At 37.1% G+C, this 27,502-nt stretch overlaps 1 protein-coding gene and 1 long non-coding RNA gene across 2 annotated transcripts in view; one reads left to right on the plus strand and one right to left on the minus strand.

Moving 5' to 3' along the window:
* Positions 1-27,158, minus strand: part of LOC148280786 (uncharacterized) — a 42,772-nt gene extending 15,614 nt beyond the window's left edge. Inside the window, exon 1 of the mRNA XM_088227788.1 lies at positions 26,883-27,158. Coding sequence (XP_088083914.1) covers positions 26,883-26,888 — 6 coding nt within the window. The 5' untranslated portion in view covers positions 26,889-27,158. The remainder of the gene's footprint in view (positions 1-26,882) is intronic.
* On the plus strand, positions 10,751-19,644 carry LOC148280788 (uncharacterized). The gene is made up of 2 exons (XR_015822511.1): positions 10,751-11,755; positions 18,756-19,644. It is a non-coding gene; the product is annotated as an uncharacterized LOC148280788 (long non-coding RNA).
* Positions 27,159-27,502: the final 344 nt, after the last annotated feature.

Here is a 27,502-nt window from a genome sequence, read left to right on the forward strand (position 1 = left end):
CAATATCACTCTTGATTATTTTTGTTGGCAGAAAAAATCGTACTTTTACAATTATTTAAAATATGATATTTAAAAATCGTTATCCACAGAATGATAGTTAAATGGGTGCGAAGGTTTTCACGGTCGCTGTTATCGATATTTTTATTTTTTGGGTAATACCATGTATGTTGGATTTGTTCCGACGTTTCGGCTACCATTGCAGGAGGATACTATAAATACTGATACTGATATCTAAACTTATTGCAACAGACAGGGAAAACATTTTTGAGAAGGGAATATGGAAGTCTCGGCATTTACAGGGCTTATGACCTGTCAAAGTCAACACACGGTATCACCGAAAAAAGAAACATATTTTATTTTATTTTATTAGGTAATTCAACAAAGATACATACTAAAAAACATACAATTTGAAAGCATTCGTCGATATAATTTAACATGCATATATATCTTCAATTATAGAATTACACAAAATAGATTTATACGTTAAGTTGTAATACATATTTTTAGTATTTTTGTTTATACAGGATACACTGCAATAAAAAATAAGTTGTACGTGTGCACTTATTGAATAAGATTTATTCCATATAGATTATTCGCAAAAGCTGAGAGAGTATCATGAAAAATGACAATTTTATTTTTTCGGCAATATATATTATATTCCCGACACATGCGGGCCATAGGTGTGTGGTATGTAGCATTATTTGAAAACAAAGGCAGTTTAAATATTTCCCGATGTCTGAGTGTTCTCAATCCCGCATTTATTTGTATTTTATTTAGAAGGTTAGTATCTACTTTGTACTTTAATATTTTATACAGAAATTTTATATCAAAAACAACGCGACGTTTTATCAGAGAATTAAAATGAAAAAGAGTTCGAAGTTGCTCGTAATTTGAATTTGAACGTGGGTTAGAAATTCGGAACTTATACAAAAGGTACTTTAAGAACTTATTTTGAACAGATTCTATTGAATTTATATGGTTTTGATATTGCGGACTCCATACGCATGAGGCATACTCAAGATTACTGCGAATCAAACTCATATACAGACATATGACAGTTATTGAGAATGATAGTTGTTTAGAATCTCTTAATGGTGAATGTGAAAAAAATAACTCATTTCGAAGGTTTAAATTTTCATGATCGTCATCATTCCATGTCTGCTCCCTAGTTAGATCATATGGTGTCCACGAAGATTCTCCTGGAATCTCTGTCGGCTGTCAGCTCCTGTGCATCATCCCAAGTCAGGTTCGTGTCCCGTAGTTCTGACATGAACTGCCGACGACCAGTCAGCAGTTGACGTCCAGGACGTCGAGAACCTGATGTATTGTAAAATAGGCAATCGTGGTTAAGGCTCTCAGGAGGCAAGCGCCTCCGCTTGATGTGGCAGTTGTCCACGAGGTTTGCTGCGTCCGTTCTCTGATTACTTTTTTCCTTACAAAGTCAAACCATCGCCCACGCGAGATTCTGATGAGACGCCTATTCTTAAAACTCTGTATTTTGCTGTTATGGGTCCTATTGAGGTGCCACGATTCGCATCCATAGAGAAGAATAGGTGTTTTTCATGCGTTATATAGGCGGCATTTGGTTTTAAATATCCAATCTCCAGACAGCTTTTATACTTTTCAACAGATTCAATGTGGCACCTGCTACTCCTATCCGCACTTCCAGTTATTTTTTAAAGCTGCCATTTTCATTATACTTGATGTAAAAAAAAGAAAAGTAATCTATCGAAACTATATTGTCAGTGGAAGATTTGATATGCAAATTGTTCAAGAAAGAGAAAAGAAAGTTGAAAAATTGATTTTTATTAATTTAATAGCTTATATTATACGCAGGCATCAAACAGATTTCTTTAATGATTTTCTCATTTCTTTAGGCAAAGACAATGTTTAATTTTGAGAATTGCACGATAATTTCATGTTTATAAATAAAATAATATGTTAAACTAGTTTTTGATCAAACCAAAAACTGGTTCAAGAAGAAGTATAATTATTGTAAATGTTTTTCAGGCGTTGCCTAGTAGGTGAAATAATTCAGCCAGATGAATGTCACCCACATTAAAAAAAAAGGTTTCAATTTTCAACTACACTAAAATCAACAGACAGAAGAATGAGAGAAATGTGGATTTTTAAACTAAGACAAAACGGTGAATGTTACAGTGTGTAAAGTGGTCACTTAAACTAGCCAATGACAGGTCACAAGCCATGTAAATTCCATGTTTATATTTCCTTCTCTATAATGATCTCCAGCTCTGTTGTAATGTGTAAAACGAATTTGTGTTAGTTTTGACCACTTTTAAGATAAACATTTCAAAATGATAATACATTTTTAAAAATTAATTTAAAAAGTCAATTAACAATTTACATTATTCACGAACTCATTATGGCTTTTCGGGCTGTGCCCGTGCTAAGCCATATGATTTTTGTTAGTTAATAGACTATGAAATTACGCCAACATTTATATATATATTTATTTTTATGCATCGTATTATGATTGCTACAATTTTTTGAAGTTTTGTTCTTTATTAATTACTCCACGCGTGACGTCACTAGTTCTCTTCGATGAGTCCTGATTGGTGAGTTGGCTTCCCAGAAACCCGAAATCTATCACAATACTCTATCATTGGTAGAATTAGATGAATATATTACGACTTTCTAGAAGTTAATTTTTATAATTTTTTCATGCATTTTAATTATTAAATGATTTAATTTTTACCGCCTGTACGAAAACCCTTTTTTATATGCAATTTCCCGAAGCACCGAACTTTCTCATTGATCGCCTATTAAATTCAAATAAATAATCACATATTGTTGAATGACAATACTGAGAATAACAATCCAAAAAAAACGTTAAAAAAACTGCAAAAAAAGTAATAGAATAGAAATTATGCATAGTTACAAACATATATTGACGCCAATACGAAACTCGTAGATCATCTGAAACGTTTGCAGAATCAAAGTATCCGCTTTATTTAAAATTTTTAAAAAGTATGACCATGTATCACCCCTTCGCTCCGAACTCAATAGGGTTCATTACAATATTTTTCACCACCAATGCGCTCCAAAACATCTTACTAAACATTTAATTAAACTTTCTGATCATGGTCTTTCGCTTCGCTCTTCTCAAGAGAGAAAACACTCTTCATTCCTCAACATAGCACATCATTTTTCAGCTATTCCTTTTCTGTTCAACATGCTAGACTTTGGAATGAGCTAGCTCTTCATATAAAAAATGCGCCTGCTCTAGCCACTTTCAAGAAACGCCTGAAACATCTCTCTCCTTCCGAATTCATTACCTGATTCCACATTCCTCATCCTATACCTGATTCCACATTCTTTTCATGGTCATGTCATACCATATATATGTGCTATAAAGTATTTAATAATTAAAAAAGGAATGGCCCACGCTCAGACGTTCTAGTCTTTGTCAGCATTTTTTCCAATTCATGTTATAGCTTAATTTTAAGATATATTTTTCTAAAGCGTATTTTTGTAATTATATTTCTATCTAAATAATATGTGTATGGAATAATAATAAAAAATATATATATTTCATAATGTACTTTTATTTAAGTTAATATGTGCGAGCCTTATCTCCCCATGGAGTTATTAATGGATAAATTCACAATGCAGTCCTGGTTCCGACCCTGATGAATGGGAGCAAAGTATGGACTCAGAAAAACAGGGATGAAAGTAGGCTGAATGCTGTCGAAATTCAATCTCTCAGGCGAATGTGTGGTAAAACTATGTACGATAGATGCACAAATGTTGAGATCCGTACAAAATGTAAGGCTGAGATAAGCACCATCGACAAAGTCAAGAAAGGTGCTCCGCGCTGGTTTGGATATGTAGAGCGAATATACAGCGAAAGAACGGCTAAGAATGTTTACAATGCGAATGTTGATGGATAAGAAAAAGAGGAAGACCTAGAAAGACATGGCATGACCAAATCTAGCAAATACTTGAAGATGGACAGGTCAAAAGTCGGAATAATCGGCGCGCGTGCATGAGAAGATGTATGAATGTAGAGGAAACGATATCTGTTTGCAAATATAGAGTGATGTGGCGTTCCATCCTCTCTGCCTACCCTTATGAGGAAACGGCGTGATGGTTTTTTTGTGAAAAAATAGCTTTTTTTTTATTAATTAGGTTTTTTCATACGTGTCTGTTTTGATATTCTGTTTTTTAGTAGGTACAACTTTTTGACTAACTCTTCTTTTGACCAGTCTGTTTTTTGGTTGGCTGGAAGATATTGTCTTTGACAATAAGTCCGCCAAAGTACTTATTCTTTGTACTTGGAGATTTAAAATAATAAATATTAGGGAATACCAAATAATAAAAGCATGGCATTAAAATTAATAGAAAATAAGACCAATGCATAATATTTATTTATTTAACTTTTTGTACATAATGTTATTTGTACATTGGCGGGCTTATTGCCAAATGGCAATTTCTTCCAACCAACCAATAAAATAAAAGTTTGATTTTTTAAATTCAAGTTACAGAACATATTCAATAGAAAATAAAGATTAAAAACTAAAGATATATATAAATATAAATATAAATAGAAATAAACGTATTTGTTTATAAATTACCTTAAATCAAAACTTTTACTCAATAGAAAAAAGGAAAAAGAGGGAAGAGAAAAGAGGAAAGAGGAAAGAGGAAAGAGGAAAGAGGAAAGAGGAAAGAGGAAAGAGGAAAGAGGAAAGAGGAAAGAGGAAAGAGGAAAGAGGAAAGAGGAAAGAGGAAAGAGGAAAGAGGAAAGAGGAAAGAGGAAAGAGGAAAGAGGAAAGAGGAAAGAGGAAAGAGGAAAGAGGAAAGAGGAAAGAGGAAAGAGGAAAGAGGAAAGAGGAAAGAGGAAAGAGGAAAGAGGAAAGAGGAAAGAGGAAAGAGGAAAGAGGAAAGAGGAAAGAGGAAAGAGGAAAGAGGAAAGAGGAAAGAGGAAAGAGGAAAGAGGAAAGAGGAAAGAGGAAAGAGGAAAGAGGAAAGGAAGAGAGATTAAGGAAGAGAAAGGAGATGTTTCAGAATGTAGATTCAGACGTGATTTAAACAGATATAATGTATTATTAATATTTAAAGCATTAACTTCGTGGTCAAAACTTTTAACTAAATGGCTTGCATGTTGGTTTAATTGGTGTCCTGACGAAGAGACGGGTACGTCTCGAAACCGGTAGACATAGAAAAGTCGGTAAGTGGTTATAAACAAATATTTAATAACATTTAGAGATAATGTAGTAACATCTTTGATGGTGGATGGGAGATGATTCCACAGTCGAGCCGCATGGACACTATATGAGTTAGAGAAAAAAGAGGAATGGTGGATGGGTATTAAGAGAGTGCCTTGAGAATTAGAACAAAGAGACAATAATAGTGATAATAAAAATAGTATTGAAGTAAAAAAACTTTAAAATGGTCAAAAATATAAATAATGTTTAGGTCTTCTTCTTCTTGGTCGTTCTTCAGTTCTGAGGGTCGTCATCATTAGTACTTCCCTAGCCATTCCATTCGCCCACTCCTCAGTTCAAGGCAGGCTCGCCCGTGACATTGTTTTCACCTGGTCGATCCAGCGAGCTGTAGCTCTGCCTTTGCTTCTCCGTCCTGGCACACTGCCCGTGATTATTATTTTCTCCAGATTTTCTGGGTCACGTCTGGCATGTAATACGTGCATTTTGTATCTAATCATTAAAATGAAATTTCAACAAAAATAATGGCAGTAGGAAATTCAACATTGTATTATAACATAAGATCGTGTATTAAAATAATCTTTTCTTTGATTGGACATTCACAAACAGTTAAATATTCTATTGGAATAGTAAATGTAGGTTATGGTCACTGAATTTCCCACAGTAAATAGTAGCCAAGTTCATTGTTTGCAGGGCTGCCGCAATAATTATTATCATGTCGTTATGATACCACCCTATCTAATAATCAGTCGCACGCACAAAGTTTTTAACTAACCCTAGCCTACCCAGGCAGAAGAAAAAATTTTTTTAAAAAATAATATAAGTAATAAATCTTACCAAACAGTTTCCTCCACTCGTCACATTAGTTTTTGGTCTATAAAAGATAACCAAGAAAACGCGTTGTTTCTTAAAATGGTTTAACACATATTTCCGTCACTATCATGAATTTCAATTTTTTATTAACAAAATAAACGTGGACCATATTCTCGATTGAATGAAATAAATCGATTTGAGGCGTTTGAGGTTATTTATTTGACATTTGATCTTTGACAGTCTTTTATTAAATAATAATAGAAAAAACGCAAGATGTTAGTAACGGCGACCTCCATGGTGTAGTGGTCAAGACGCTTGACTCACACACAAAAGGTTCCGGGTTTGATTCCCGGTGAGAACACAAAAATGTGATTTTTCTCAAGCCTGGGTCTTCTGTGATACTTCACCCCTGTAATTGGGCCTCCTGGCCTGTTGTAGTGCAAAAATAAATAAACATATTCGTATATTCACGAAAAGCACTGCCCACAAGCTTGCCCATACACGCGTAATTATGACTGAAAAAAACTTACAAATACACGTTTTGTTCATTTACATGTTTACACACAACTGCAATATGAACAAAATAAGCATTTGTACTTTGAACCTCTGCTGACCCTGGCCGATGGCGGCGCGCCGATCGGTACGATACAGTACTTTACCAAAAATATCTGGCGCATTTTTTATATTTTACAAATAGTTACTCGCATATTTAAAATTATTTTTTGTTTTTCATCTTCGTCAAATCGACATAAATATGAGTTGATGACTTGGTGGCTTATCTGACAGTGAAGACCCATATTTAGATTTTATAAAATTCATAGTTGAAAATGCACTTTCACCGAGATAGATACTGCCCCTCATCGACCCCATTTTCAAGCCAAGATTCGTTAGTTCGGAGAAAAAAAATACACAGTTCGGGGATTCCCCTAATAATGGTGACAGAAAATTTTTTGTGACATGAATAAATATTTCATTTATTCACTTGGGATGTCATGAAAATAAAATAATGTTCTATAAAATACATTGCGTAAAAGGAAAATTTTCGTATTTGCGGTAGATCAACGTCGATCAAGATCACGTCATGGCCCGTAGACCGGCTTTTGACAGCCCTATGTTACACAATTAAGAGAAAAATACAAAATGAGAAAAAAAGCAAAAAATTATTTAAAAAAACAACAAAAAAAAAAAAATAATTAGGCAAAAGACTGCAGGAGCGGAAGAATGGAGAAAAGGATTTTTATAATATAGTTTACCAATTCGAAATTTTCTCACGATAATAACATAATCGCACATAAATAAATGAGACACCGACAAATGTTTTTAATATTTTTTCAAGTCTCAAAATTTAGTATTAAAAAATATATAAATGGGGACAAAGTAAATTTAATTTAGAGCAGCTGCGATAAGTGAATGAGTTTTTAACGTAATTTTCTTTGGGAGACGGATTTAAAAAAAAAACCTATCGTGTTGACTTTACGTAACAATTAATTGAAATCGCTCTCAGTGATAAAGACTGTCATACTCGTAGATGTATAGACAATTTATCAAAATTTTGAAAAGAAAAGACAGATCAGAAATGTTTCTAGGTGTAGTAAGGGAAGTTAAACTATTAAAGGAATAAGAGCCTTCGTAGACTCAAAATAAGTGTAAGATTTACGATACAGAAGTTCCAGACAGTTTGTAGTAAATATGCAAAACTAATGTTTGTACGCGTTCTTAGCTTATAAATAAATGTACTTTACATTTATAAAATAATGATTATTAAGTTCTTACATTTGATTAACTATGCATTTATAAATAAGTATTTGTAGTTTTTTTTGTTATTGTAATATTAGTACAGAACCACTTATACTTTAAAACATAAAAAAATCTCCATTTTGGAACAGGCTGAGCCATGTTAGATAGAAACTATGCTAACCAAAGGACGCTCCGTATTTATTTTTTTATTCACTAGTTTTATAAAGATTCCCTGGTAATAAATACGTTTACTTATTTAAGCAATAAATTGAAAAAATAAATAATGAAAGACACTGGTCTTTAAAAACAAAACGAGAAAGAGCGGGCGGGCGCTTTCATCATCGGTGAACAAAGAAAAATTTAAGAATTATTTACACCAAATGTAACAGAAAAGCCTTGGTTATCCAAAGTGATTCTGAACAAGTTTGAGACATCCTCCATATGCAGAATGCGCATTGGGCACTGCTGCAATGGTTCTCACCTGTTCAGAATCCATGTCCGGGACTCTGCCATTTGCGAATGTCAGCTAGATGAGGAAGCTTTAAACCATATTTTTTTGGATGCCCCATAAATGATTGTTATCCTGATTTCCTATCCAACCTCTCTGATATTAATATCCCATTCCTATTCATATTCTAACTCTCCTGTCCCCACCCAATAAACGTGTATTTAAAATCCTATGTAAATATCTAGTTGTAAATGGTGTAAAGCTGTAAATATGTTTTATTATTATATGTGTATATTATATTAAATACTAACATATTAACTTGTACATATTATATTACTAACACATGTATATATATATGTTAAAAAAAAATACAAAAATACTCGACACTGGCCAGAACACCCGAGTTGAGATGTGAAAAGGCCATGAAAAAACGACGAAGAAGAAGAAGAATTATTTACTTAAGGTTCAGTAGGCAACCCTGGTGCGAATTTCCTTTAGTGATTTCTATAACGTTTTCTAACCATAGCGACAAGTATTTCCAATATGCAGTCGTTCACTCACACATGTGAAATTATACCCGGTTGATTCATTATCATTACTCATTACACGGAATCGCTACCTGTAATTCTATTACCTGTAATTATTACGTACACCGATCTTACATTCCAATATGTGCAAATAATTAAAACTATAAATAAACGTACCACCCTAACCTCAAACACAGGATACCATTAATAAGTAAAAGTTCTAAGAAAGTTACTAGTTAGGCATTCAATTGACTGATTCAGAAAAAAATATAATAATTACAAATTACAACGAAGTGGAAAACAACATGGGCAGAATGAGGATTGCTATACGTTGTGTAAAGTGGCCAATTAAATCAGCCAATGACAGGTCATAAGCATTGTAAATTCCTAGACTGCCGTATTTTTTAATCCATTTTTTCCCCATCTTTCTTGTAATTTGTAAATCTTAATAACTCTCTAGGGGGTGAAATTCTATAAACATTTAGACCATCTCACAATATTTCAAAATTTATTTAATAAATATCTAGGCGTTTGCAGAGCTTATGACTTGTCACCGCTTTTTTTTTAAATTTCAGTGCTGTAGAACAGCGTTATTAACCTCGGATTAAATAAATGATATCTTTTGTTTTATTACCTTTTGCGAATCATTTTTCTATGGTGGTTTTAAAAAAAATATTTTTACGTATCGTTTTACCAGCTCTATGATTTTTCAAGTTTGTAACTACTCCGCGTGTGACGTCATAAGTTTCTTCGGTGAGTTCTACTGATTGGCGAGTTAGTTTTCCGTTAACCGCAAATCTTCAACACTCTGGCGTTGGTTGATTCGAAAGGACCAGTGACATAATTCAAAGTGGTTCGTTTCCATTAAAATAATTTTTGTTATTTTTTTCATACATTTTCGAGATTCTTCGCCTTACAATTTATTAATATAATTTTTACCGCGCCCAAGAAAACATTTTTCCTATCCAATTTCCCGTAGAACTGAACTTCCCCATTCCTAAAACTTGTATGTTGGTAGTAGTAGGTACTTACGCTTACCACAAATTCGTGAGAAAACTACTGAACAAAATGACCGTAGGTCATTATTCCCATGTTAAATGAGAGTGAAAAGTCTGACTTTAAATCTCAAGCTGAATGCCAAGTAGTGAATAGGATCTATGCATGTTGATGGCATTCAAATGACAAGATCATTTGAAATTAAAATTAATGCTTGGCGAAGGTATTGGTTTGAAAAGTGAAATGGAAGATATGTTCGTATGTGTAACAGGATGTTTCTATAGAACCAATGCATCGTTTTTATCATCGAAAATGTATTGTCCTTTTTGCGGTCTCATGGTGCTTTTGCTATCTGCCTTTCATACCTTGGTTGCGGTTTTCAATTTTAATGCTGTAATAGAACAGTGTTCATGAACAAAAAATACTTCAATTCAGCTTACAGTACAATAACAAAACCTATGCCTATTAATATTTTTAGAAGTAAATATGGAAGTCTAGGCATTTACAGGAGCTCATCATTGACTGGTTCAAGTGGCTACTTTGCACACCGTCTGCATTCAACAATTGTTTGTGAGGTGCCTACTACTTCAATTTTATGATAAATTAAGTGAGGTCAAAAGAACCCAACAAAATATAAACACTCGTTCAGCAACACAAATTAACTGTATTTTCCCGTATCAACCGCCTTTGGTAAAAAGCAATATACTTTAATTGCTCCAAAAATATTTTATGATTTATTGCCAAATATAAAAGACACAAAATGTGAAACAAATTTTAAAATAAAAAAACTGCACATATAAATAGTGTAGCGAGAGATTTTTTGAAAAATATATATAAATCAAAACACCCAGTACTTTATATAATTGGTATGCATATTATTTATATATTAAAGTATTTCATTGCTATATATTGTTTTTTATCGTATATTATATTATATTATTTATGTTTAAGTAACATGTATTCTTGGCACATATACATACTTTATATTTGTATAATAACGTTTTTTAATTTCTAACATTTGATTAGCTAGGCATTTATAATTAAGTAGTTTTAGTTTTTCTTTTTTATGATATTGTTTTATTAGTATAGGACTACTTATGCCCTAAATATATAAAATCTCCATCTTAAAACAGGCTGAGCCATGTTAGATGGAGACTATCATTATAGAGAATACTCCGTTTTCATTTTACATTAATTAGTTTTATATACGAGTAGATTCCCTGTTATTAAGTATGTATACTAATTTTGTTACAATAAATTTATAAAATAAAAAAAAATAAATTAAACGTGGACCAAAGACAATAAAATTAGTACAATCTTTGAAACAGTAAATTTTCACAAATAATATTAACGATAGTTCACATGTTATTTTCGTAAATCGAATTCTCAAGTAAGATTTGCTAGAATATTCCAAATTAAATTATTGAAATACGAATTCTCATTCGAAAATCACGATAGTATTAAAATTGCTACAAAATTCTCATGAATCAACTGTTATCGTTTTGTTAAGTTGTTATTGTCTACGAAAACGTTTAAAACGTTATGTTCTACTGAAATAAAGGCATTTTATGGAGCCACAGACACTAAACTTTCTAGATGTGTAATTATCTATGGCTAACATGCAACGTGTCGTATATGAAATCTAATGTTCCGTTTTATGCTACATTCGCCACGATCTTTAAATGCAATGGTGAGAATTTTACGGGACTTTTATGGAAGAGATATTTTATACATCGAGTAATAAAAATCATTAACACAACGTAATACCTCGTAATTAAATCAAAGTAACTCATTACAGGTACTATAATAGTTAAGTTGAATATTTCCTTGTTTTCTAGAGCAAAATTAAAATATTTTATTGACATCTAAAACTCAGTTATTAAAAAAAAAAGATGAAATAATTACCACAATTTTTGTAAAAATAACATCATGGGCGCTAAGTGTTAATGTCTCCTTCGTGGTTAAACTGCCATGCACGTGGTTTTGGTTTTTATTTCCGACTACGTTTATATTTATAAAATGTTTTTTACTTATAGTCCTTAAATATAGTGTTACGGACGTCAAACGGAAAGCGGCCCTTGTAGGGACCGCCCCTGCGCTATATTAAAATGTTTAGACTTAGGGATCTCGGTATGTGTTAGAAATGAGCTGCCCCTCCAATAAAGACTAGTATTTGTCACTTTCGGGGGTGGCCTTTTCCATACCGAGACATTTAGAATAGGCATTTAGTTACAAATTAGTTTTAAGTATATTTTTGAATGTGCATCGTTTCGCGCTGCGTTGCCGCCGCAAGAATGCCGTGAGAACTGGAGGGGGTAGTGCCTATATACGTGGAGGGAGGGAGACGGATGGAGCGGGCGTGCGGCCTTCTCTATCGCTCTCTCTCTCTCCGCGCGGCATACGACGGCTAGACCCGCTCGGCGGGGTGAATGGTGGGGCACGTAGCGCGAACGGTATATAACGTGTACAAATGAAAATAAATGACACTTCTTCTCTGACGTTTGGCTTTTACTCATCTCTACTCGCTTCTCCCCGACCCGGCTTTCTACTCGATTCTTCTTCACTTCGCTTGACACCTTCGCTTCACCCTGGACTTGGATTTTGGACTTCTCTCCCTACGGATTCCTGACCACGGCGAACCGGCAACTTCAACCTGAAATAAGAGGCCCTTCTGAGGACATCTCCGGCCCTGACGAGTTAGACAAGATCGCCTAGCCTCCGCTGCCTTACAACCAGTGGATCGGGACGTGTGCGTTAGTGACTGCAGCGGAACCACAACACGACGCCGGTAGCGCGTTAGCTACATTGTTGGTCCTTCGAGAAATCCGGATCTGCTGTCGTCACACGAGTGATCATCTACCTGATGCCTGCTTCTCTTCGGTCTGGAAGAAACGCCGCCATGCAGGAAGGACGCGCCGAATCCGACTCCGGTTCATCGACTTCGGCCCAGACGACAACGGAATCTACCGCCCACTCAAGAGAGATGCGAGCCATGCAGCAGCGACTGATGCAGGACATGACGGCCGGGATGGTTGAGATGTTCAAGGAAATGAGATCTCAGCTCCCGCTCATGTTGGCCGCTACTACAACCCCAGAGAAGACCACGACGCCCGCCGGAGCGAGCGCCGCGGCGGCGGCGCCTACCTGTGCACACCTTGGGTCGTTGGAAACGACCCAACCCGGGCCTGCGTACTTGGAGGAAGCCGCTGAGCCACGACCGAACGTAGCAAGCCCTGCGGACCACGCTACATTGGACCCGACGACACTCGGCTCCATGGATTCGGAGACAAGACGACTCACCGGCGAGTGGGTTGACAACCAGAACAGTGCTTCATACCCCACAGTTGACAGGATGGCCGCAGCATTCGTGAGGGCACTGAAGGACGGTGATTCGACTGGAGTGACGTCGCAGCCACGAAGTGATGACCCAAGGATGACGTCATTCATCGCGAGGCAGACTGGTGCGAGAGACCTGCCGCAGTTCTCCGGGGATCCGCTAGAGTGGCGGATTTTTAAATCGCAGTTCAACCAGTCTACGGAGATGTGCGCATTATCCAATGCAGAAAACATCATACGGCTGCAGAGATCACTCACAGGACGGGCCAGACAGACTGTATCGGCCCTACTCGTGGACCCGGGCAGGGTTCCCGAGATCATGAAGATGTTGGAATCCGCGTTCGGACACCCTGAGCTCGTCGTGGAGACGGTCTTGGAACGGGTGCGGAGGATTCCGAAGCTGCCAGACAACGCGTCCGCGGAAGCCGTGACGGATTACGCCGTCGCAGTGAGGAACGTCGTCGCGACCGTCGAAGGATTCGACGGTGAACACCTTTCTTCGCCGAAGCTTCTCTGGGAAATGGTAGGGAAGCTTCCCTACACGCACCGATGGATGTGGATTACGTCGCGCATCGGGACGAAGAGAAAAGCGAAGTTAAGTGAATTAGCCGACTGGCTAAAGGACGTGACGGGCGTGATACCTAACGCCGGGTGCCTCGATATCAACACAGGCCCCGTCAGGGCTGAAAGGAATCGCGCCTCTAAAGGACACGTGCTGCTGAACGTACACAGTGAAAGTGAAAAATGCGCAAAGTGCAACGGAACACACAAGCTCGACGTGTGCCGCGAATATTCGGGGCTTGGCGTGAAAGACAAGTGGGCATTTGTGCGCGATTTAAGACTGTGTTTCCTGTGCTTGGGGAAACGCTGCCGAACGTCGAAATGTCGGGCAACAAGGTGCAACATAGACGAGTGCGGAGGAAGGCACCATCGCACACTACATACGCCGCGCGCCCAGTCGACGGATGAGAATGTGTTACACGTATCGCGGAAGGAGGGCTCGGTCGCCCTTAAAGTGTTACCTGTGACTCTCAGTGGACCGAAAGGTCGAGTAAATACATACGCGTTACTAGACGAAGGTTCAACTATCACACTCCTGGAAGAAGAGGTCGCCGACGCGATCGGAGCGCGCGGTCCACAGGCCGGTATACAAGTCACGGGTATAGCCGGAATCACCGCGAGTGATGCGTCATCGCGACGCGTAAAAGTGATAATAAAAGGCGACGCCGGCGCTTATGAAGCGATCGCCTACACAGTTAAGACACTCAACTTGCCGACACAAAAAGTTAAAAGTTGCGACAACTCGGCGCGGGAAGTGACAGTGAGACCTAAGATGCTTATAGGCCTCGATAACGCCGAGTTAATAGTGCCGCACGGCCGGGCGGAGTTTCGAAGTGACGGCGTCATCATAAGTGATACGCCGCTTGGCCGCGTCGCGTTTGGCCGACACGTGAGTCATAACGATAATAACGCGAGTGCACCTACGGGTGAAAAATATAACGAAGATAAGTCAGTTTCTAATGGCATAGTGAAAACGGTCCTAGTGAGTGCTAAAGGACCGTCGCGTGATGACGCGCTAAGTGAATTAGTGAAATTTAACTTCAAAGTGGATTCGATCGGAATCACGACCGCGCCGCGGATATGTGCCGCAGAAAAAAGAGCGCTGGATATAATGCATAACTCCACAAAGCAGCTTCCCACAGGCCGGTGGGAAACGGGCCTGCTATGGAGTTCAGACAACGCATCGCTCCCCTACAACCGAGAAGCGGCAGAAAAACGCCTCTACTCGTTGGAAAGAAAATTAAAAAAGAACCCGGTACTTGAAGTTGCGTACCGGGCTAAAATCAGCGAGTATGAGGAAAAGGGATACGCCGTTGAGTTATCCAGGGAAGAAGAGGCACGAGAAAACCCAAGGAAATGGTTCCTGCCTCATTTTTCGGTATGCAATCCGAACAAGGTTGGGAAAATTCGGGTTGTGTTCGACGCGGCGAGCCCTCACAGAGGTGTGTGCCTCAACGACCACTTACTGACGGGACCGGACTTGCTCACGTCACTAGTGGGGAACATACAGAGGTTCCGAGAGGGTGGCGTAGCTATCGCCGCCGATATAAAGGAGATGTTTCTCCGCATAAAGATGACACCCGATGACACGATGTCACAGTTGTTTTTGTGGCGTCGAAAACCGAACGAAGCAGTGAGGACCTTCGCTTTCACATCCATGATGTTCGGAGCCAGGTGTTCTCCGAGCAGCGCCCAGTACGTAAGAGACCGCGTGGCCGCGGCGAATGCTGAATCATTCCCGGAAGCAGCGCGGGCTGTACACGAGAAAATGTACATGGACGATTATTTGGACGCCGTGGATTCGACTGCGGAGGCTGCAAAATTGGTGAAAGACGTCACGGCCCTCCTGCTGACGGGGGGCTTTGAAATGACGGGATGGGCATCAAACAACGCCAAGGCATTGTGCTCGGTCCGCGACGAGGATCGAGCCAAGACGGCTATCATCATTGGCGAGGCCGCCACTACGGAAAGAGTACTAGGCGTGCGGTGGGACCCGCACGCAGACTATCTAGTATTCAAGTATAACCAAGAGGGCGGTGACGAACCTGAATGGCCTACAAAGAGGCAGATGTTGGGAGCCGCCATGAGGGTCTTCGATCCAATGGGATTTATTGGATGCATAACAGTGAGGGCTAAAATACTGTTACAAGCCGTGTGGCGATCGAACATACAATGGGACGAGGCTTTAAAACTAGAACACGTGCAGAGATGGCGCGAATGGCGGCAGTTACTAGCCGAAAGTAACTGCGCAATACCGAGGTGTTGTATCAACAGGAAGGCGGAGGAAATAACAATGCACGTCTTCAGCGATGCCTCGGAACAAGCCTGCTGTGCGGTGGCATATTTTGTGCACAGGGCGGGCACTAGCTTTATTATGAGCAAATGTAAAGTAGCGCCGCTAAAGCCTTTATCGATACCGCGTCTAGAACTTCAGGCGGCGCTACTCGCCGCGCGGTTAGCAGCGAGTATAAAGAGGGAAAGCCGCATGAAAATTAAAAGAACTATATTCTGGACGGACTCGAGCACGGTTCTATCCTGGATACGCACAGACCCGTTGAAGTATTCAACGTTCGTAGCGAACCGACTCGGGGAGATCGATGAAATCGCCGGAATAAACGGTTGGCGCTGGGTACCGACAAAACAAAACCCGGCGGACATCGGAACGCGAGATACACAGCCACTCGATCTGTCTTCGAACGGCATGTGGTTCCGGGGCCCAGATTTCCTCTCCCGGCCGGAGAGTGAATGGCCTCAGGAAAAAGGGACAATCTCGCCTCCTGAAGACGCGCTGGAGATAAGACCACCGCGTCACTTTGTGGGCCATTGCCACACGACGACAGGACTCCCGGACGTATCCCGCTTTTCATCGTGGGTACGACTTATACGGACGACGGCCTGGGTTATGAGGTTCGTCGGACGTTGCCGCCGTCCCAGACAACGTGACGAGCCCGAGAAGCCGGGAGGTGACTTCGAACTCCGGGCCGAAGAATTGAATAAAGCCGAAGAAATATGGGTGCGCCTGTCACAGAGGCGTGCCTTCGGCAAAGAAATAGAATGCCTACAACGGGGAGAGGCCCTACCGCCCGGAGGACGGCTACGCGCTGTCACGCCGTTTATTGATGGAAGCGGCATACTGCGTATGGGAACCAGACTACAAAGGATAGATGACCAGAACGTGAATGCCCCGCCAATACTGGACGGTGGGGATGAATATTGCAGACTGATGATAAGTTACCAGCACGCAGCATCAGGACATCCAGGACGGAGCGCACGATAAGCGATATCAGGTCGGGCTACTTTGTCGTGCGCCTCCGTACGACGCTGCGAGGGATCATCAGGAGCTGCCGGGCGTGCCGCATGCTGAGATGCATTCCGAAGCCGCCACTGATGGGACAGCTGCCGGCGGCCAGGCTGGCTAGCGGGGAGCGGCCGTTCACTCACTGCGGCCTCGATTTCTTCGGACCGATGACCGTGACACTGGGACGGCGCACTGAGAAAAGGTACGGTGCGCTCTTCACGTGCATGACAACGCGGGCGGTGCATATGGAGTTGGCATACTCCCTATCCGCGGACTCGGCTATAATGGCTCTAAGAAGGATGGCCGCTAGGCGTGGTCACCCCGCGGTATTGTACACAGACAACGGTACAAATTTCCACGGGGCCGATCGCGAGATGAACGCGGCCATAAAGGAGCTAAGCCGAGATGAGAAAATGCTCGGTGAACTAAGCGCCAGAAGGGTGGAGTGGAAGTTCATTCCCGCCTCCTCACCACACATGGGAGGCGCCTGGGAGCGCCTAGTAAGATCAGTGAAGGTAGCGCTAAGCGCTACTATAAAAGCGCGTTCCCCACGGGAAGAGACACTGATAACGGCGCTAGCTGAGGCGGAATACAGCGTCAACAGCCGCCCGCTAACACATGTGTCTGTGGACCCGAAAGATGAGGAGCCGTTGACTCCTAACCACTTCTTGCTGGGATCAGCTGGCGGTTTACAGCCTTTGGTCCATTATAGTAAGGCGGAGGAGGCCACTTGCCTTAGGAAACAGTGGCGAGTGGCCCAACAGATGGCGGACATCTTCTGGCGACGGTGGGTGCGAGAATATCTGCCCACGCTGGCGCAGAGACCGAAATGGAGGGACCCGGCAACGCCCATACAAGAGGGAGACCTGGTATTAATAGCGGACCCAAAGCTGCCACGCAACACATGGCCCCGAGGACGAGTCACGAGGGCCAGCCCGGCAGCCGATGGACAAGTCCGCGTGGTGCAGGTCAAGACGGCGACCGGGACCTACACGAGACCAGCAGTCAAGGTGGCGGTCTTCGCCGAAGGGGGCCACTAGCAGCCGAAGGACGTCCGGATGCTTCAGCGCAGCGGAGACTGCACCGGGGGAGTGTTACGGACGTCAAACGGAAAGCGGCCCTTGTAGGGACCGCCCCTGCGCTATATTAAAATGTTTAGACTTAGGGATCTCGGTATGTGTTAGAAATGAGCTGCCCCTCCAATAAAGACTAGTATTTGTCACTTTCGGGGGTGGCCTTTTCCATACCGAGACATTTAGAATAGGCATTTAGTTACAAATTAGTTTTAAGTATATTTTTGAATGTGCATCGTTTCGCGCTGCGTTGCCGCCGCAAGAATGCCGTGAGAACTGGAGGGGGTAGTGCCTATATACGTGGAGGGAGGGAGACGGATGGAGCGGGCGTGCGGCCTTCTCTATCGCTCTCTCTCTCTCCGCGCGGCATACGACGGCTAGACCCGCTCGGCGGGGTGAATGGTGGGGCACGTAGCGCGAACGGTATATAACGTGTACAAATGAAAATAAATGACACTTCTTCTCTGACGTTTGGCTTTTACTCATCTCTACTCGCTTCTCCCCGACCCGGCTTTCTACTCGATTCTTCTTCACTTCGCTTGACACCTTCGCTTCACCCTGGACTTGGATTTTGGACTTCTCTCCCTACGGATTCCTGACCACGGCGAACCGGCAACTTCAACCTGAAATAAGAGGCCCTTCTGAGGACATCTCCGGCCCTGACGAGTTAGACAAGATCGCCTAGCCTCCGCTGCCTTACAACCAGTGGATCGGGACGTGTGCGTTAGTGACTGCAGCGGAACCACAACACGACGCCGGTAGCGCGTTAGCTACATATAGCATGATTAGAATGACAGTTGTCAGAAAATCTGACGGCATAACTTTGTAGTAACGTCTTTAATAATCATTCGTATTTGGTACGTTAATTATTTTTTTTAATACAATGCTTGACATATAAATCAACATAAATATACAAAATCAGCTTTAAAACAACAAAAAAAAAACTAAAATAAATTGAATTATTAACGACGTTTTTACAAGGTTACATCATTTTGCCAAAACGTTAGAGATGGACAAATTGATCAATGCAATTTGATCGAATAAAAAAATAATTCGTTTGATAATGTTCATAAAAAAAGTATAAATGTCTTATTTTTGGTGAATAATCGTATTCAACACACTATAATAGGCTTGTTTTTGCGTTTTTATATCAATTTTCAAAACAGAGTTTCATGTTTACATAAAGGAACTGATAAAATCGATTTGATCGGTACATGATCAGTGATCAGTAATTTTCCATCACTATTGCCATGAGTTTGACAGCTGTCATTTTAATCAAGCTAAATTTTAAGGACTATAAGTACCGACGCAGACGCGACGTGAGAAAATAAGGCTCCATGAGCAGCATGAGGATCTTTGTTGGGTTAAGTGCGGCTCACAATGTATTTATATAAAAATACACATAATTTTTCCCCGTTATACTAGTATTTTTGAGAGTTTTGCAAAAAATATTATTTTTACCTTTTGTAAAATAGATTTTTAAGCTGTTTAGATTAAGTATACATTAAGTATTACTTATTAATGCCAACATGTTAGGGCTAAAAAAAAAAATATATATTTTCAAAAATAATTACGAACAATTTACCCCGTTCTTTTTAAAAGCTGGTACTTTTCGGTAGTGTTTACGGAATCACGCAGAGGTGCTGGCGGAAAATAAATTTTGAACGAGTGTTTTGCGTTTTCGTTCTCATTTTTATCTACTGTGTGTGACTGTTTTGAAAATTCTTTGCTTTAGTAGGAACTTAACTAACCGTATTGATTTCGCAGCCAGATCTCATTTAATTGTTCATTTTATAATATTGAACCGTTTTGTAATTTGGCCCGCCAATATATGAAAATGAAAATCCGGCTGCTACATGGGTAACTTTTTTCCATTTTGAAGTTAAACATGCTGTAATTATCACAATACGTGAATAAAACACTGAAATGCATTTTGTTTTAGTGCTAAACACCTAAGTAGTCGCAGATATGCTATTTTAATATGTACTATTATTTTCAAAATAGTCTTTTTTTTATTTGAAAGTTCTTTATAGATTGAAATAATCTCATTTGGTTCAAAAGTTATGATGTTTTGGAAATTGCACAATCTCACAATTTTGTTTCCTGAATATTTCTTTGAATGTGACTTCCATGGTTTATCCTTTAAGGTACAGATATTATTAAATATTTTCCTTGTTATTTTCCTTATACTTAATGTTAAATAGTAAAAAATATAAACTAGTTAGGTAACCGGCACCATTTTTTTAAATCCACCCCCCCCCTGTTTAATATTAGTCTGCTTTTGTTCTCACCTACGCGAAATGCAGATTATTATGGAACTTTTACTTTTATATTTTCGTACCCATTTAATGCGCAAGATAAGAATCCTGTGGTTTTTATCATTCTTTTTTTTAATTATTAATAAATTTCATAAAAGGTACATGTTTTTAAAAAATTCTCTACAGATCTACTTTAAACATCTAGTAAATGTTATCACTGTAACTCTCCAAAAAAAAAATTAACTCTTGTGCTTGAAGAGTGACTTACACTGTTGTAGTTGTTCATTTATAAGAGTTTATGTAATTTTAAATATACAAGTACATGGAAAACAAAATTTAAACATAGGATATATAAAGAAAATCATAAAACAATAGTCCTTTCATACTTATTAAAATTTAATTTAGTTTTTACACGTGTTCAAAACATTTTTTTAGATTTACTTTACATTTATTTATTGATATATTATTTTTAATAGTTTTTAGTTCATTGGGGAAATTATAATATTTTTTTACACCTTTGAAGACAAATCTATTTTGACCATGACTTGTGTGGAATTTAGGAATTTTAATATTATGTTGGTATCTGAGTGACTTATTCATCTCAAATTCTTTTATTTTTTTCATTTTCATAAATTTGTATAAGATGATTTATTTTATAAAGAGTGTCTACTGTATGAACCTTAAATATTTTATATGGACTTTCCGTATTGAATGTTGAGGGTTTCTTTAAAATTAATTTAATTGTAATCTTTGCACCACCCTATCCTACAATACCATACTGTAACAAAGATTGTACAATTGTGTAAAAAGCTATTTTTAAATTATTGATTTTTAAAATATTCCTTAATCTGATAAATATGTATAAACGTTTTCTAATTCGTTTAACTAGTTTACTAATATGTTATTCAAACATATTTCCAGGGGAACTCTGATAGTTTGGAGAAAGCTAACTTCCCGAGAAGCGCCAAAGGTACAAGTTCGTGGACGTCACCCAACAAATTATGATAAATTCTCCGATAAATTATCAGAACTATCACTGAAAAATGCCTACAGAACAGCACAAGACAGTTCCAGATGGAAAGAGACTGGCCAAAGATGAAACATGCCCGGAGTTGGGCGCGATCACCATCCTCAGACATGAGGCGCTTAGTAAAAAGAAAGAGAGAGAGAAACCAATTTAAATATACCGAAAATTAAAACGAATGATGCGTTTAGGTAAATAAACGGTAAACAAATATCATTCACTATATTCATTCGGCCTCGTGGTGTGAAGGTCAGCGCGTCTGCCTACCATGCAAGAGGTCTCGGGTTCGATTCCCGACATGGTTGATATGAAAATATTTATTTTAAAGTGTGTTTTCACATTAGAATATTTCATAGTACCTGGACTGGTACCTGAAGCTTAAGACTGATCATCTTACCTTCGTGTAGCAAAAAAAAATAATCACGATATGCTGCGATTGGTGTACCAATGCAGTGCCCTATGCACCGTCAGGTGCGAAAAGGGTATGATGATGATGATGATGATGATGATATTTATTTATGTCCTGTTTTTGTTTGTGAATACTGTTTATGCCTATTTTGATTTGTTTATATACAATAAAATTGTATTAGGTGACTTAAATATTTATTAAAATTTATACAGTGTAAACGAACATCTCGTCACGGATTCGCTAGGCGTTCGAAAAAAAAAATTGTAACAATGGTATAGAATTATCGAGAATCGAGAGATCAAAAACCGATATGATGTAATGTATTTTCTTTGAAACGATGGAGATCTGCAGCGATTTGTGTAGGTATATCGAGTGTTCGAAAGATGATGTCGAAAATGGAGAAAACAGTAAAAATATAAGCAAAATATTCCCATTCTTTTAATCTGTAGGAGTTTAGGTAGTAGTAGGGGTGGTCGGGGTTGGAGCTCCTACCCCAGTTTGAGATTGGCAGAAGAAACGATGAAGATGTTTGATGCGTATTTATTACATGGCGAATAAATAATGAATTGAGTTATGAGCGCGAGTGTTACAGCGACGATATGTTGAACTGACTTGCATTATCACAGTTTGTGGTCTCTTTATAGGCCGCGTTCTTTTGTTCTTCATATCTCCATGGTGGGAAAATAGTTAATGTATTCCAAGGCGTTGCTCTTATTTGGACGTACGTATTATGTGGAATACTGTTGTTTTGCAGAATATAATGTATTCTATCCTATGGAAGACGCTGAGTTGCTTATTGCAGTTGTTGCTCAATATTTTGTGAAAATATTTCATGTCTGAGTGTCATTGATCAATGGACTAAACAGACTAAAAAAAAACAAACAAATCGTAAATACCCAGTCTGTGTAGTCTAAATTAGAACAATGGTAAAATGTTCTTTTTTGTTATTTTAGCGGTTCAATTTTTTCTATTTCGTTTTCTAAATATTGCTTTGATTTATGATTTATTTAAAAATTAATGGATTCGTGGTTTGACATTAAATCAATTACACGCGTGAGTGCCCAGAAAAAAAATATGCTTTCTGTTTGTTTGGCTCTCATGGAATATCAAATTATACACTAAGTAACTACCTGTAATTGCCTCGAGGAATGTACTGCAGTTTATAAAGGAGAAAGTAAAAATGAAACAAAATGAAGAACCCTGTCTCTTGTTTTCCAAGCGCTCAAACAAGTTGTCACGTAATGTAAATGCCTCTAAAAAAATGTGCGTGTAAAGAACAAGTTCCAACGCTTTTTCTGTCTCCGTGAAATGACCGGAAAACAAGACCATGCAATTATTATGTTTGTAGTAGATACAAAAAAAAATTATGAACATTTATAATATTTATTGTTTCGGCGTTTGCTTTGTGAAATAATATTTTTAATAATGCATATAATAAATAAAACACTTTGTATTGTCACACCAAACATGAGTTCAACATTTTTTTATACTTTTATTATTATTAATACAAAATAAAAAACATTTGGTAGATATTATACTCCCAGGAGTTATATAAAAAAACCTTATTTGGGACCGTACATAAAAATAAAAGATTTTTGTGACAATACATAATATCATACATAGTTAATACACTCCAAAGTGGTAAGAAAAGACAACGTAAGAAACACATAACACAGTACTTTACACTACCTTAATTTATTTTTATTTTTTTTTGTTTTTTTACAATAAACATAAGTGATAAAACAGAGTATTCCAAAAGCAATGCATAATTATATAGCAATGAAATACATATTATTAGTAAACAAAAAAATCCCACAAAGGCATGGCCTGTTCGTGGGTATACAAGAAAATGTTAATGAATTTTTGCTCCTATAATAAATAATGAACAGTTTTAATTTTTGTGTAACATTAGAAAGAAAATGTTGAATATTCTGTAAAAGATTATATATGGCATATTTTTTATAGTAATTCAAAAAAGAAATAAAAAATATTTTGGAAAAAAACAGAAAAATATTGCTTATTATTAAAGGGCAACAAAATAAATCATAGAAAAAAAGAGTTCATATCTTTAGTTTGAATCCAGGATAGTGCATGCATATAAATTACATTAATAGCTATCACTATCAAAAAGATTTAAGTAATATTTTTTTATTGCGACGCTGTTTGTTTAACTATTCGACTTTTCGTTTTTAAGCTCATCGGGCAGTTTATTAAATTCGGAATGGTCAATAGTTCCAGATACTTTTTTCCGAACTTCGTTGAGCGGAATTTAGTAACATGAAGATTTTTTGAGTTACTCGCGTTATGGTTATGGATGTCATGATTAAATGTGTATTTTAAATTTGTGTGAGCAGAAAGGTTTATGATATTTAAAATAGTATTGAGTTGAGGAATTGCAGATGTTTAAACATGGACAGAATAGTGAGTGTAACACCGTGTGTAAAGTGGCCACTTAAACCAGCCGATGACAGCTCATTAGCCCCGTAAATGCCTAGACTTCCATATTCCTTCTCAAAAATGTTTTTCCTCTCTGTTGCAACAAATTAAGATCGGTGCTTCTGTTTTATTTTTAATTAGGTTGTGTATTTTATTATGTGTAGTGCGAAGTAATATTTATTTCGAATTGGAAGTGTTTGGGTAGGTTGCAATGAACTCTGTATATGTTATATAAGTGGACCATTGTATACGCATAATAAATATAAAATAGATCAATAAGAAAACGTGAGTACGAATCTACAGAATTACCCTATCAAAACTAAATATTTTATATTTAAAATATATCGGATGGCAAAATAATTGTTTCAACAAAAAAAGTCAAATTAAAATCAATATTCACAAAATTACTTTGTAAAGCGCCCTTGAGGCGATCATTTGATGAAAATTGCCTTATGTAAGTTTTCCATAATAAAAATAAAAATAAAACTAGATTTTATAAATTGTGAAAATATTACAACAAAGATACTGAAAGTTGAGTTATCTTAGGCGGTAACATGCTACCGTCAAACGGTAGATCACTACGGGCTACTAAGCAGCAGTTACGAATGCATTTATGTCTGTAGATGTAATAATATGAACTAAAAAAGCTTATTTTTCTTGTAAACATGTATTTTATCATACTCATGTTTATTACCTTATAAATAAGTTTGATCCAAAAAGAAAAAAGTTTTGTAAAAGTTTTAATTTATTTAGGTATTTCAGAGTGTACAATAATTAACGGGTTATATTATAACGAAAACGACTGAATCGTTCATATTTTGCCGAAAGCATCGAATTTCAGATTTTTTATAATTTATTAACGGCCGCAGCCAATTTGTACAAAATGTAAAACATAATAAAATACATAGTATAACAAAGTAAAGAGAAATCATGCTTGGTAAATAGATATCGTTAAACATCATAAAGGCAAAGTACAGTAAATATAACGATTATAAGGTTTGCGATATAAAACAGTGAAAAATCGTTAGAAAAGTAATAAAATTAATGCAAGATACATAATATTTCACATACATATTATGATGTACACATTATGTTTGTTGTATACGTGGCATAAATTTATTTTTTTGCATTTAAACTGATTTAATTGGTTTGATTTAGATTACTGTTGTAATATCAGTAATACTTATTTCCTTCGCACATCTGAATGATTATGTTAAACCAATTTAGATAGTAAGGTATGATTGTTTGCAAATAATGTTTCAGAGGTCTTAAACTAGGTAATTATATAATATGGCAGCCTCCGTGGTGTAATGTTTAAAAGGCTTAATTCACGTACGAAAGGTTCCAGGTTCGATTCCCGATGAGAACAACTAAATTAAATGTGAATTTTCTCAAGCCTGGGTGTTTTGTGTTGTTATTCACCACTGTATTTGGGCATCCTGGACTGTTGTGGTACAAAAAAAGAAAAATATATATCTTTAAAAAAATAAAAAAATAAGTGTGTAGATATAAAACAAGGAATTGACCATTGACCATAAATATTGCAGTTATTATCTCTTCATATTTAAGAATTGACATATTCCAAATATTGATATGGTCTGCAAATTCATTGCCAAGGTCCTGCATTCAATGTCTAGGAGTATTGAATCCAGACAGTGTCCGGCTGCCATTACAATAAAATATTTGAAGGTTTCTCGTGTTTCTGGTTGGGGCATAAGGATTTATCATTTGCAATAACAAGGGACAGTCTATTTTGATAAGGTAATATATTTTTTTTTAATTGCGTCATTGTATGAAAAAAAAAAATATTTGTTTAATTAAAATGCTAATATAGTATCGAATATTGGTACATTAAAACAAATTTTATATTGCATTTATGTAAAAAATAAAAAGCATAATTCATCAACTAATGGATATTTTATATATTTCACTTATGATATTTAGGTACCTAAATAAAATCAACCCGTATTATTTTACTTTTATCCATATAAAATCCAAAAATTTATTTTAAAAACTACTAATAAAAAATATCAATTTCCTTCCATACTTATATTTGCTTATTATAAAACTTGATATTTTGATGTTTTTTTCATTATTTATTTTTCAATTTAATTTTTAGCACAGTATTTGATTGAGTACTCACTGTTATCTGGCATACTATTTATTACTTTATTAACCATACATCAATTACCATTTTAATTATGTTTTTGTATTATTTCATATTGATTTAAATTATTCTCTTTTTGTATATTTCATTATGCAACTCAATTTGTATAATTTCAATTTTAATAATTATATCTGATGATTTATTGTTAATTATTATGCCAAAAAAACCATAATAAGTTTATTCATTTGTAAACGAGTGTGATTTAGAATGAATAAATAAATTTATATCATTCTAGCAAAAAAAATCATTCTTCGGGGTTTCAGTTTTGCTTTACAGTAAATTTGTCATAAAATATTTATTATAAAATAAGTTGTTTTTTTTTTAGTTTCTCTAAATTGGCACCTGGGGCTGATCATCATGTGATTAAATAATCAATATGATTGTGGAAGCAATGAATTTATAAATGTAGAGAATTAAAAAAAGGGAGAAATTTACACCTTATGTTTTATTGTTTTTACCAAAAATATATTATAAATGTTTAAAATACAAAAAACAAAAATATGGCTACGCCTGATTGTCATAGGGTATAAATTGTATACAAAACTCAATCAGGGGTGGAAAAATTATAGAAATAAAACAAAAATTCTGCGGGTAAAAATAGTAATTTACTCACCTTCATTTTCGTAAAATAATATTGTTCTATTTTTAAAAAAATAACAATTAAAGATGTCAACACTTTTCACTCATTTCAACAGTATTCGAATCACAGATAAAAAATGTCAAAACTAGCACAGTATTCGAATTCAGAACTTATAAGGTAAATGTCATTTTGTGGTGGCAAAACTGAAGAGAAGAAAGCAAATCGCAAATATCGCGCATGCGCTGTAGCGTCAACTACCTGTTCGGATTTCAAAATGCGTTTGCCGCGCAATTAGGTCACGGCCGCTACTTATATGCGATCTCCCCCTATATATTTAAGCTCGGCGCGAATGTTCGGGTTCAGTGACATTTTATTTTTAACAATTCATTTTTGTAATTTTGCCCTCTAAATAAATATTATCAGCCAAGAATCACATGCTTACCAAACCTTTCTTACATTTCGTTACACTTTTTAAATTACAATTAATCTTTCTTTACATGACATTGCACTTTTTGTAATGAATTAAACCAAACCTTTCTCTACATTATGTACATTACAATGAGGAAGTTCAGTGGTTTTTAAAAATGATTTATTTGTTAATAAACAATCAAGCTAAGACAAAAAATATGTATTTGTATACATCGTATTATCAT

This window comes from Micrasema longulum, unplaced genomic scaffold, assembly GCF_059751315.1.
Source record: "Micrasema longulum isolate JH-2025_06_02 unplaced genomic scaffold, ASM5975131v1 h1tg000540l, whole genome shotgun sequence".
Taxonomy (NCBI): domain Eukaryota; kingdom Metazoa; phylum Arthropoda; class Insecta; order Trichoptera; family Brachycentridae; genus Micrasema; species Micrasema longulum.